Genomic DNA, 12,997 nt, shown 5'->3' with positions numbered 1-12,997 from the left:
TTGCGCCACTGACCGAAAAAAACTAGTTTAAAGTCAGTGGCGCGTTGCGCATGTTATCATATGCTATTTTAAGGGCGCATGCTTGGCCATAATCAATGTAGCGTGTGCACAACGTGCATACACTTCGATTCTCTCATCTACGCAGAAGCAGCCGTTTTCATTTTTGCAAATCATACATTATTACGATAGATAGATAGATAGACAGTTTATTATAAAAGCATACATCTAGCTTACACATTTACCCAAATTATCATACGCCTGTTTAACCGAAGTTAATTTGGGTGTGTTTCTCCATCCCCAACGTCACTTCTCTGTGTTTTACGGCCCTGACGGGAACGTCGGTCTCCTCGGCTGTGAACGCTCCTGGCGTGCGCCTGGCAAATCCGCCGTTATAATAGGAATCTGCTATAGAACAAGCGCGCCTGCTCTTAAAGGGAATGTGAGATGACGCTCTGATTGGTTTATTTCACGTTACGCCCAAACCACACCTATGAATAATGAAGCTACTTCAGACCAACCCATTTTAGATTTGCGTCGGGCGCAAGAGTCATTTATCCCGCCGGTATAATAGCAACAGCGCCAAGACCCGCCCACAAAGTTACTTGCGTTTCGCGCTTGATACTTGCGTTTCAGATCGTTAAAATAGGGCCCTGTGTCTTTATTTGGCAAATAAAGTTTCTCATGTCTTATATAAGCCTTAGTGTTTGCACAGTTCAGGTAACACAGACTGAGGATTCTATCAATAATGTTTGTCCTTTCCATTTTAGAGATCATACTCTTCCTGCTTGAAGTTCTTTTGAGTGAGCTATTGTCCGTCACAGAGAGGTTTCCTGGTCGCAAGGCACTTTTAAAGGGTCGTGTGTGTGTGTGTGCATATATGTTGTTTCCCGTTCCCTTGAGAATCCTCTGCCTCCACTTTATGGAAATGTCAGTGATCACCCTGTCTCTTCCGCTGCGTGAGTCCGTGTGATGTGTGTACGCAAGTGTGCGTGTGTGTGTGGACAACTTGTGCTGGAGTTCACTGAAATGTTTGTGTGTGTGTTTGATGTGTAAATGTCACTGATCACCCCATTTCTTCCACCTGATTACCCATGCTTGCTTCTACCTGTCTGTGCGCTCAGATCTTCTCTGTGGGTAAATGTGTCCTGAGGCCAGAGGAAAGGACTGGTGCATTATGGGTGTGGGGCCAACTCCCCAAAACTGTGTGACTGTGCAGAGAATGCATGCGGATGTCACACAGTGTCATTGTATTGGAACCACAAAAAAGGTCAGATTACATGCCCCCATCATACTCGCATGGTGTATTTGGCACTTGAAGAAATAAAGTTTTGCCTCATTAAGCACGGCATCAAGCTCCTTTCCTGTGAGATCAACTCGGTAATCACCCATCGGTTAAAGATTAAAGGTGTTGGCACAAAGCCTGAACAATGATGTCGTAGTAACTGGAGATTTATTTAGTAACATTTAGTGGTGCTTTATAACTAGGAATGTTATGCTTGTTCATGGGTCATTGACAAATAAGAGTGTCCAAGATAAAAAAGAAAATCTAGCTCGCGTCAAGAAGTTCTTAGAAATGAACCTGAATTAACTTTAGTTTAGTTATGTGGTATTTTACTTATTTTATATATCAATGATATATTTATATATGGTTTGTTAATAATTAGATTTACTTTTTGTGTTTTCTGTTTTCATTTCAATTTTAAAGATTTAGTAATTTCTTGTTTTGTCATTTGTATTAGTTTTTTTTGTTTGTTTACATATTAAGTAATTTAGTTTTTAGTTTTAATTATTTTAGTACTTCAACTGTTAATGTTTATTTTATTTCAAGGAATTTTCAAGGAATCAAGGATTTTTTTTAATAGTTTTAGTCAACGATAATAACCCACGTTGCACCACATGACCTTTATTTGGTGTACAAAGGTTTTAAGATATTAATAAGCAGTTTTGTTAAAATGATTTTAAAATTGTTTATATATATTTTTTTAATTATTTAAATATAAAAGATTATGCCAAACTACTTGTTCTTTTCAAGAATTCATTATTATTTTATTATGAATTTTCTTGAATGCATTTTTGAATAGAATTTATATATTTTATATATACTTTTTCTACTTTTTTATATTTTTACTTTATACTGCCCCCAAAATATCTAAAGGAATTTGAATTCAAATGATTTGAAGTATTAAAGTGTTAAATTTAAAGTGTACGTGTGCAATTTTGAAACATAACTCATCCCACGCCATATACAAACATGAATGGCGACTAGTTTTGACACATTTCTGTTTTATCACCTTTGTTCGTTTAAGCAAAGCACTTAGTGGCTTCAGGAGGGCTGTTTCTGCAATTAGTCTTCTTTTTTTGGGGGGAAAGAAAGTGTCTGCTAAATGGCAAGTAATTTGCTAACAAGTGTGGTGGGAGGCACTGAGGCATTGGCCTTTAGCTTCATAATGGCAGACAGAAGTAATTTTTTCCCGCAGAGACAGTAAGAATGTTGACCTGGGATGCTTCAATGGGAACACACACCAAACGAGAAGACTGTTCCAAAAAGTACACAGCAATATCATGCTGCCTTCTAAAATATCTTGTTTAGCACAAATCCTAAGGTAGCATCAGGTGTATACATACATAGCGGACAATACAATCCCAGAATGCATTGCAACCAGCTCTGTTGATGGTGGATGTAGTTGAGATGTCAAACGTAAATCAATATACAATATGCTTTGTTCATTTATTGGCACTATATAAATTAAAGTAATCTAAATACTTATGACATCTCAAGATTTAAATTACTTTTGCCATTGTCTTGCACTATTTTTAAAGTAATAGCCCTTTAAGGCTTTTTATTAAGATTAATTTTCATTCTCATTTACACAATATTGTTTTTTCTAATGGATGCCTCTAGATAATGATGACAATGTTTATAATATCTTTATATTTCATGCCTTTTAGTCGCATTTAGCAGATTAGAGCTGATAATTAGAATAATAGATAACTAGATTAGAAATGTAGTTCACATTGGTTAGTGACCGTCATATGAAAATAGTTGTGTTATTATTGATATTTGCAAAAATTTCAATATCAGTGCATACTTAATTCAGTACTGAAAAAGATCTACTAAAATAGTTTTTAATTTCAGATCAAATTGTATGAAAGTATCACATTGTTAGCTTAGCAACATGCTAAAGCCAAGTTGTTAACGTCCCCCTGTGGTGAAAATCCAGCTTTTAAAGTTGTTTTTATGTCTATGTGGTGTTTTTAATATGCTTTAAGACAAACCATGTGCAAAATAATGTCAACACCATTGCTGAGTATTTTCTCCTTGAAAACTGCAGTGAACCAAAGACGCGGTTTGAAATCGCTGGTGTTTCTGACGTCACAAACTACCTTGTAACCAATCAGGTCAACGTGTGATCGTCAACAAGTGAATCTCTGAGCTGGTGTGAGTGAGTGGAGGCGGGGCTAATTTGCATATTCAGAAAACCGCGTATACTAGGCAGTATACTACTACGTATATGAGGCAAGCGTGTAGAGTTACATTCAAGCTAATTTAAGGCATGAAGATTTAAATTTATTACATTTAAATATGTCATTTTGGTGATCAAAAATGAGTTTTAAGGGATACAATTTTGGACTACAGGGGGACTTTAACTAAAAATACTTTCATCAAATTCCTAAATTGTTACCTGCTTTTTGCAACAGAGCTTACAGTATATCTGAGAATATTCCAAGACTGAATGGAATGTTTTTATCCTTTTGACACATACTGTATTCATATAGTTTGAATTGCACACAGGCTTCCATTCAATTTAGAAAGAACGGGAGAGCTCATATTATCACTCTCATCTCAGGTCACATGCCTTCCCTACTGTTTTCTAATGGTCACTTCTTCAGAATTATTGATGTCATCTGAAGCCATTCTGACTTTAGATGGAGAGATTAGATTCGCAATACACAAAGGCCTTGACACAAGTTTCTTACAAAGCACCAGAGTGAAAGTCCCTTTGAGATATTTTTCTGAGTTTATTAGGTAAAATAGGGGTCCGGATTTGTGTGGCAAAAACTGTGCACTACTGACATGGTGATATTCTTGTGACAAATAAATACCTTTCCCTCCACATTAACTGCGTGTCTAGGAGCAGTGTGTATTTGCAGATGTTCTCAGAAGTATATTTCATTTTTTTATGGCCTAAATCTTTTTGCTACAGCCCAAGGACTCATGTGTTAAAAACTGTGTTTAGAGAGGGCATCAGTAAGCCTAATATAGAAAAAGTCAGCCATTTCGGATGATTATTTAACGGTGAAGTGTTTATATTTTCAGTGTTAAATAAAACGCTTTTTCATATCTACATTATTTCAGCCACAGAACAAAAAATAAAAATGGTAATTGCGACTTTTTATCTCACAATTCACACTCTTTTTCCCCTCACCATTCTGAATTGATTGAGCCTGTTCTGAATTGATTGAGCCTGAGTTAATTGAACTCGCAATTCTGAGAAAAAAACATTTCTGTAACCAAATCTGAATGACTTTTCCCATGTATTGACCCCATATCTATCTATCTATCTATCTATCTATCTATCTATCTATCTATCTATCTATCTATCTATCTATCTATCTATCTATCTATCTATCTATCTATCTATCTATCTATCTATCTATCTATCTATCTATCTATCTATCTATCTATCTATCTATCTATCTATCTATCTATCTATCTATCTATCTATCTATCTATCTATCTATCTATCTATCTATCTATCTATCTATCTATCTATCTATCTATCTATCTATCTATCTATCTATCTATCTATCTATCTATCTATCTATCTATCTATCTATCTATCTATCTATCTATCTATCTATCTATCTATCTATCTATCTATCTATCTATCTATCTATCTATCTATCTATCTATCTATCTATCTATCTATCTATCTATCTATCTATCTATCTATCTATCTATCTATCTATCTATCTATCTATCTATCTATCTATCTATCTATCTATCTATCTATCTATCTATCTATCTATCTATCTATCTATCTATCTATCTATCTATCTATCTATCTATCTATCTATCTATCTATCTATCTATCTATCTATCTATCTATCTATCTATCTATCTATCTATCTATCTATCTATCTATCTATCTATCTATCTATCTATCTATCTATCTATCTATCTATCTATCTATCTATCTATCTATCTATCTATCTATCTATCTATCTATCTATCTATCTATCTATCTATCTATCTATCTATCTATCTATCTATCTATCTATCTATCTATCTATCTATCTATCTATCTATCTATCTATCTATCTATCTATCTATCTATCTATCTATCTATCTATCTATCTATCTATCTATCTATCTATCTATCTATCTATCTATCTATCTATCTATCTATCTATCTATCTATCTATCTATCTATCTATCTATCTATCTATCTATCTATCTATCTATCTATCTATCTATCTATCTATCTATCTATCTATCTATCTATCTATCTATCTATCTATCTATCTATCTATCTATCTATCTATCTATCTATCTATCTATCTATCTATCTATCTATCTATCTATCTATCTATCTATCTATCTATCTATCTATCTATCTATCTATCTATCTATCTATCTATCTATCTATCTATCTATCTATCTATCTATCTATCTATCTATCTATCTATCTATCTATCTATCTATCTATCTATCTATCTATCTATCTATCTATCTATCTATCTATCTATCTATCTATCTATCTATCTATCTATCTATCTATCTATCTATCTATCTATCTATCTATCTATCTATCTATCTATCTATCTATCTATCTATCTATCTATCTATCTATCTATCTATCTATCTATCTATCTATCTATCTATCTATCTATCTATCTATCTATCTATCTATCTATCTATCTATCTATCTATCTATCTATCTATCTATCTATCTATCTATCTATCTATCTATCTATCTATCTATCTATCTATCTATCTATCTATCTATCTATCTATCTATCTATCTATCTATCTATCTATCTATCTATCTATCTATCTATCTATCTATCTATCTATCTATCTATCTATCTATCTATCTATCTATCTATCTATCTATCTATCTATCTATCTATCTATCTATCTATCTATCTATCTATCTATCTATCTATCTATCTATCTATCTATCTATCTATCTATCTATCTATCTATCTATCTATCTATCTATCTATCTATCTATCTATCTATCTATCTATCTATCTATCTATCTATCTATCTATCTATATAATGAGATGTACTTTTAATGTGTACTCAGGCACAGTTATCAGTTTCGAAATGGCCAAATATTGGCTGATGAATCAGCCTGGGTGATATATTGGTCATTAATCAGAGTAGTATTTGGCTTCTATTGGCTTATCTGGACTTTTTTTAAATATCATGGTCAGCACTTTATTCTTACGCTCAGTGTGCTTTCATTCATGCATCATAATTAGCCATCTTTGCATATTTAGTGAAGCTTAACTGTTCATTACATCAAAATTAAACATGGGTTTTCATTCCGTTATTGATGTTCTCTTCACAGACATCGCTCCGTACTTTAAAACCGAAGTAGGGGGTGCACAAACACACCTGGAGGGGAACAGATTCGTGCTCACCTGTCTGGCTGAGGGCAGCTGGCCGCTGGAGTTCAAATGGATGAGAAACAGCACAGACATCACTGAATACACACCAGAGTACAGGTAACAATGAAAAACACACAAACCAAGTTCATGAAACACGCCATTATGGACTTTAATTAACTTGCCGATCTTTGAGGATCATGAAGTCCGCATAAAGCAGCAAAACATAAAACTCCCAAGCCACAAATTTCACATTTTGATTTAATGGGATTTTTAAAGTAGTTTTTATAGCACTGTTTTGGTATGAGTAACCATTATCCTAACTTGCACCCATGTACTGAGGTCATTGGATTCTGTGTTGGAGATTGTACAGCAGACAATAGTGCTACAATATAAAATAATATAGACAGTGCAGAGTCCTTCGGGATCTCATTTGTACTGTTTCCTTCTTTGGCCTCTTTCTCGTGTCTGGTCATCCATCTTTGACCCCTCGTGTTTTGGAGACATTATTATTAGACTGACCTCAGAGTTGTGTATAATAAAGAAATGGTGTATAATAAGAACAGTGTTAGCAAGATGAGCGATGAGGTCTGTTTTCATCTATTTTAAAGCCAAAAAATGTGACTTCAAAATGGGATAGTTCACTGAAAAATTCAAATTGTAATAATTTGCTCATGTTGGGAGGAGTTAATACTTTTATTCAACAGAAACGCACCAAGTTGATCAAAGCGACTGTAAAAATTTTACTTTGTTACAAAAAAAAAACATTATTATTGTTAACAAAAACTATTCAAAACATTTTAGCTGAAATAAAATATAATTATTACATGAAAATTAGAAATGTTGCATTGCAGACTAACTGAAGTAAAATTAAGTTGAAGCACTAAAATTAATAACTGTAAATAAAGAAAAATAAAGAAACAACTTATACACGTGACACAAGCACATAAACTTATTAAAAATAAAATGTTAAAATTAAAATGTTTAATTTTGACAATATAAGAGTAAAGGCAAATTCAAATATTTATAAAAAACGAAATTTGAATAAAACTAAATATTAATAAAACAAGAAATAATACGAAAATAACACTAATACTACACCTGTATGATTTCCTTTTCTATTTCATCTTGAGAGTCATTTTGAAATGTAATGTTTTCCAGTGTTCTTCAGAATCATGCGTTTAATCAGCAAAGTTGATTCCACGTTCAGTCCATGTGAACCATCAGTTCTGCATTAAACAGTCATCTGTAAAAACCGAATCAACACAGATCTGAGCAGCTCTGACCCTGTGGGCTTGTAATCTTTCTTGTTAAACAGCACAAGCTCACATCCATCTGCTCATAAATCCAAGCACTTGTTAGCGTCCACATTCAAACTTCTTGTGTGTTTATTGAACTGCTTATTGTACACATTGAGGAAATCATGTTGCAGGTACAGATAACACATATTTGACAATTATATAATGTAGAGACAGGTTTTGGGATGTGTTTGAAATGGCATAGTAACATACTACTCATACTATATGGTCAACGGTATGTATAACCAGCGCATGTGTAGTACACTTTATTCCACAATGCAATGCACTCCATTTGACCTTTTAATTACAGTGTGAAGAATGAACCTGTAATAATATCTCACTCCAGATTTGAGCCACTCCTTGGCTCATTATTTGATCCAAAAGGGAGAAGTTAAGATATTTTTATGCAACAGTGGATTAAAGAAATGTCATAACTGGAAGTGACTCACTGAATTAAACATGCAGCCTAGTGAGGTTATGAGACAACAATGTACTACAATACTATTTGTAACATTTATCATTGCATAATAGTGTATAGTGCACAGCAAGAACATATCCATTACTCAAGTAAGAACTATGTAAATCCCAGCTCTCTTTCTTTCTTCCAGGTACACGATCACATTGTTAAACCGCAAGGACACGGGTTTGTATCAGTGCGCGGTGAGGAACAGGATGGGAGCGCTGATCCAGACGAGAGCTGATGTTCGTGTGGCTTGTAAGTACATGTGTATGTTGTTAGAAAGGGAGTCTGGGAGGCTGAAGCACAAATGGATTTCACACATCACCACACTCACCTAGAACACACTCATATGCATGTAGCACAGGGTCCCATAGGGGAAGAACTAGAAGTGACATTCAGGAAACACTCCAGTAATTTTTAAATATGCTGTCTATCCAGTACACTTTATTTACTCTTTGTAATGCAGCTGGTGTTTGGGACACATATACAAGTATATTACGGCAAAAGCCACTGAAGGCCATGTATTCAAATAATTTGACCATGGTCAAGGGGTGTTGGAGTGGCTTAAACATCCTACGCTGATAAAATCATTAAACCGCAGAAGCCTAAAGGGTTAGTTCACCCAAAAATGAAAGTTATGCCTTTAATTTCTCACCCTCATGTCATTCCAAACTTGTAAGACTTTAGTTCATCTCTGGAACTGAAATTAAGATATTTTTACTGAAATCTAAGAGTTTGTGTCCCTCCATTGACAGTCTGCAACTACCACTTTAAAGCCCCAAAAAGGTAGTCAAAAGCACTGGAGTCACATGGATAACTTTAATGATGTCTTGACTACCTTTTTGGAGCTTGAAAGTGGCAGTAGTGTAGCTGTCAATGGAGGGACAGAAAGCTCTCAGATTTCATTAAAAAGATCTTTATTGTTTTAACAAAATGACAGAGAATGTTGATATCCGAAAAGAGCAACATACTTATGAGATGTTAAATGTGCCTCATATTGCAACCTAAATCATAGTCACAATATTATTTTTTTCTCTCTCTTTCTTTCTCTCTCCTAGACATGGATAACTTTGCGGAACTGGAACAGAGGAAAACGGTCTCCCAGGGAAGAGCCGCTATCCTGAATCCCCCTGCTGTGAGCAGTTACCCTCGCCCTCAGGTCACATGGTTCAGAGACGGCTTCAAGATCATTCCTAACCATCGGGTGTAAGTTGCCATTTGACATTTTGACATCTGTGAGGCTTGTCCTGTAAAAAAGATCAATGGATATTGACTAAAACCTGCTCTAATTTATTATGTAAATGGTTTTGTCTAAAAGGGACGCTTAAGTCATCATTTACTGACTCCTATCATTTGTTTTCCAATCCTTTATGGCTTTCTTCGATAAAATATTTGTCTTTTTGATGAATATTCTGCTCATTCTTTTCAGTAGATTGTGAGTGAATGAGAACTGAGTCATAAGAAAATAAGAAGTTTATACGACTCATGTGAGGAGCACACCAAAGTCAATATTCTCTGAAAGTCATTGTTTAAAATTTCTCTTTTTGTTTTCCACATAAGTCAGTCAGTCTTATAGGTCTGGAATGATATGATGGTTACTAAATGAATACAGAATTTTCATCTTTAAGTGAATTAATAATTTAAAGGATCTATATATATAAATATATATATATACATATTGACAACAAAAAGTCAGGCAACCCTCATCTGTACAGTCTTAAACACACACACACACACACACACACACACAGACACACATGCTTGCATTGAAAATAGTGTTTCATCAATCACTGTCTACTGTCTTTAGACTGATTTCATCAGTTGGCCCCCACGGCAATGATGTGCTTTATGACATTTATTGATTCTCTAAATGAAACCGGCACGTCCTGCAGTTGTTGATGCCACGCTCCAGATTCTTGGACTGTTAGTAGCGGGGTCGACACGTCTACTCATCAAGCTTTACTGTCAGCATCTGAGGATAGCTCACCTCGCCGGCTGTCAGTCAAACTTATGAGACGGTCTTCATTTCAAAGGCCACTCGTACGTGAAATGCGTTACTCTATCAAAGAAACAAGATCTATAGTGAGTTATAGTGATTGTGAGTAGAGTGAAAATTGTTTAAGCAATGTAGTGTGATTGATGCTTAATTATTTTTTGTGATTGATGCTTCATCCTTGTGTTGTTCCAAACTGACTTGTATGCAACAGTGGATTAAAGAAATTTCATAACTGCAAGTGACACACTAAATTAAACATGCAGCCTAGTGAGGTTTTGAGACAACAATGTAGTACACTACTATTTAAAACATTTATCATTGCATAATGTGCTCTGTTTCAACCTCAAAAAAGATGTAGTGTGCAGTATACTGACAGGGGAAAATGTTGAAGATTTTTTTTTTTTTTTTTTGAATGTGTGGCTTTGTGCAGGGAACATAAACTTTATGTTCCATGCACAAAGCTACACATTAAAATAAAAAGAAGATAAAATAAAAAAATAAGTTTTAACTCATTATTCAAAATTCACTTTTACATGGTGTTTGAAGATAAATGTGTGTCGGCAGTGTGTGTACACAACCACCCACTAATGGTAAAAATACACTCACTCGTCTTTGTTTTAATCTCCATAAATCATAATCAGTGTCTCAGAACAAGCCCTTTGCAGATTCTAGCAGTGTGATGTCACATATGCCTAGGCCCCGCCCACAAATGCCCTATTAGCATAGAACCGCCATGAGTGAGCTTTACACAGTCCGCCATGTTTATCTCCTTGCCAGAGCATTTAACAGCAGCATTCAAATAAGACATTTATTTTTATTAAATCAGGAGCAGTGAGTGATTTTCTGTTTTTCTTTTTTTTTGTTTGATTCATATTAACAGCATATATAGCAGTAGGTACTGAATATTACGCTGCTTTCACTTTAATACACAGATCTAATATACACACACATGATTTATTTCCCTGCTGTTTACATTCACAGACATAACCGACTGTGTTTATTTTAGTAGTGGGAAGTTCGGATCATTTTACTGACTCGGATCTTTGAATCTCGTTCATCAAAAGGAACAAATCTTTTTTCGAGTCATTTCATTTATTTCGTTCATTTCAGCAGAATGTATTTAAAATCTTACATGATAGCCAAATTCCCCAAACATATCAAATGTTGATCGCATTTAGAATAAGAAAAAAATGGCAATGCAAGGAAAAGGACAAATCATGAGAAACAGAAACGATTAATTAAAGGGTTAGTTCACCCAAAAATGAAAGTTCTGTCAGTAATTACTCACCCTCATGTTGTTCCAACCCAGTAAGACTTTCGTTCTTCTTCGGAACACAAATGAAGATATTTTTGATGAAATCTGAGAGCGGTGATTAAATAAATCTCAGATTTAATCAAAAATATCTTCATTTGTTTCATTTTTGGGTGAACTAACCGTTTCATTTATTATAGTTTACCTCACCTCCCGATCTAAGCCGTTCGTTCAACCCGTGACATCCTCATAAACTGAGCTATGCAGTCTGTAATACCGGATACAGAATTGATTAGTTCACGTTTCGAGTCTATTGACTTCGGGTTCGAGTCATTCGTTCATCACGTGACAGCCCCATAGGCTGAGCTATGCAGTCGGTACCGGATACAGAATTGATTAGTTCATCTTTTGAGTATTCGGTTTGAGTCGTTCGTTCATCACGTGACAAAAGAATGAAATAATCAGAAGAACCAGACCCGAAGACTCGAGAGTTGAACTATTCATTTCTCTTTCCGGTACTGACAGCATAGTCTCTATGGGACTGACAGGAAGAACGAAAGACTCGGACCCGAACCCGAATCCGAAGACTCGAGAGATGAACTAATCATTTTGGATTCCTGTACAGAACCCATGTTGCGCGTGCGCAGTCAACACAAAATGAACGAATCACTCTCTGAGACAACTCGGTAGTCCCGAGTCATATTAAAGAATCATTCATGACCGACCCATCACTAGTTTATTTGAACTTTATGTGTTTTTGACATAACCTTGTGTGTATTTGACAGTTTAAGCGCAATAAGACGTGAAAGAGAACTTAGTTTAATACTCACGGGACGCACCGACTGAAAGCCAACTTTCTGTGTGCCTGCTTCGGATGTGTGTGCTCAGAAAACCATATATCAGAAGTTTCAGACAGATAGTAAACTTTCATGATGATGAAGAACTGCAGTGTCATGTGATCGTGACCATGATAGAGATGATAAACAAAACCAAACAGATATTCTAGTTTTTGGCAGAGTTTCCGAGGCACGAGCTGTACAGGATCCACTCTCTTCAGGAAAGCAGCAGCTCATTTGCATGTAAAGATACATGCATGAAAACAGCATGTCTTTCCAACATTTCCAACATGGTATAATACATGATCTTTGGGGTATTTTGAGCTGAAACTTCACAGGCACCTTCTGGGGACAACTGAGACTTATATTACATCTTGTAAAAAGGGGCATAGGTCCCCTTTAAGATTGCATGTTTTTAGGTCTTCAAGAAACGTGGAAGGCAATTTAGTGGACATCTTAAGTCCTTAGGAAGTCCTGAATTCATTTTGAACCACATTTTTTTTATTTTCTACTAGATTTTTATGTATTTTATCCCTA

The 12,997-nt window shown here is 35.0% G+C and overlaps 1 protein-coding gene across 1 annotated transcript in view; it reads left to right on the top strand.

Moving 5' to 3' along the window:
- Positions 1–12,997, top strand: part of sdk1b (sidekick cell adhesion molecule 1b) — a 237,533-nt gene that overhangs the window by 91,412 nt on the left and 133,124 nt on the right. The window contains exons 2-4 of the mRNA XM_084401823.1: positions 6,582–6,738; positions 8,525–8,631; positions 9,435–9,582. Coding sequence (XP_084257949.1) covers positions 6,582–6,738; positions 8,525–8,631; positions 9,435–9,582 — 412 coding nt within the window. The remainder of the gene's footprint in view (positions 1–6,581; positions 6,739–8,524; positions 8,632–9,434; positions 9,583–12,997) is intronic.

This window comes from Rutilus rutilus, assembly GCF_951802725.1.
Source record: "Rutilus rutilus genome assembly, chromosome: 2".
NCBI lineage: Eukaryota > Metazoa > Chordata > Actinopteri > Cypriniformes > Leuciscidae > Rutilus > Rutilus rutilus.
This window is presented reverse-complemented; position numbering and strand designations above follow the sequence as displayed.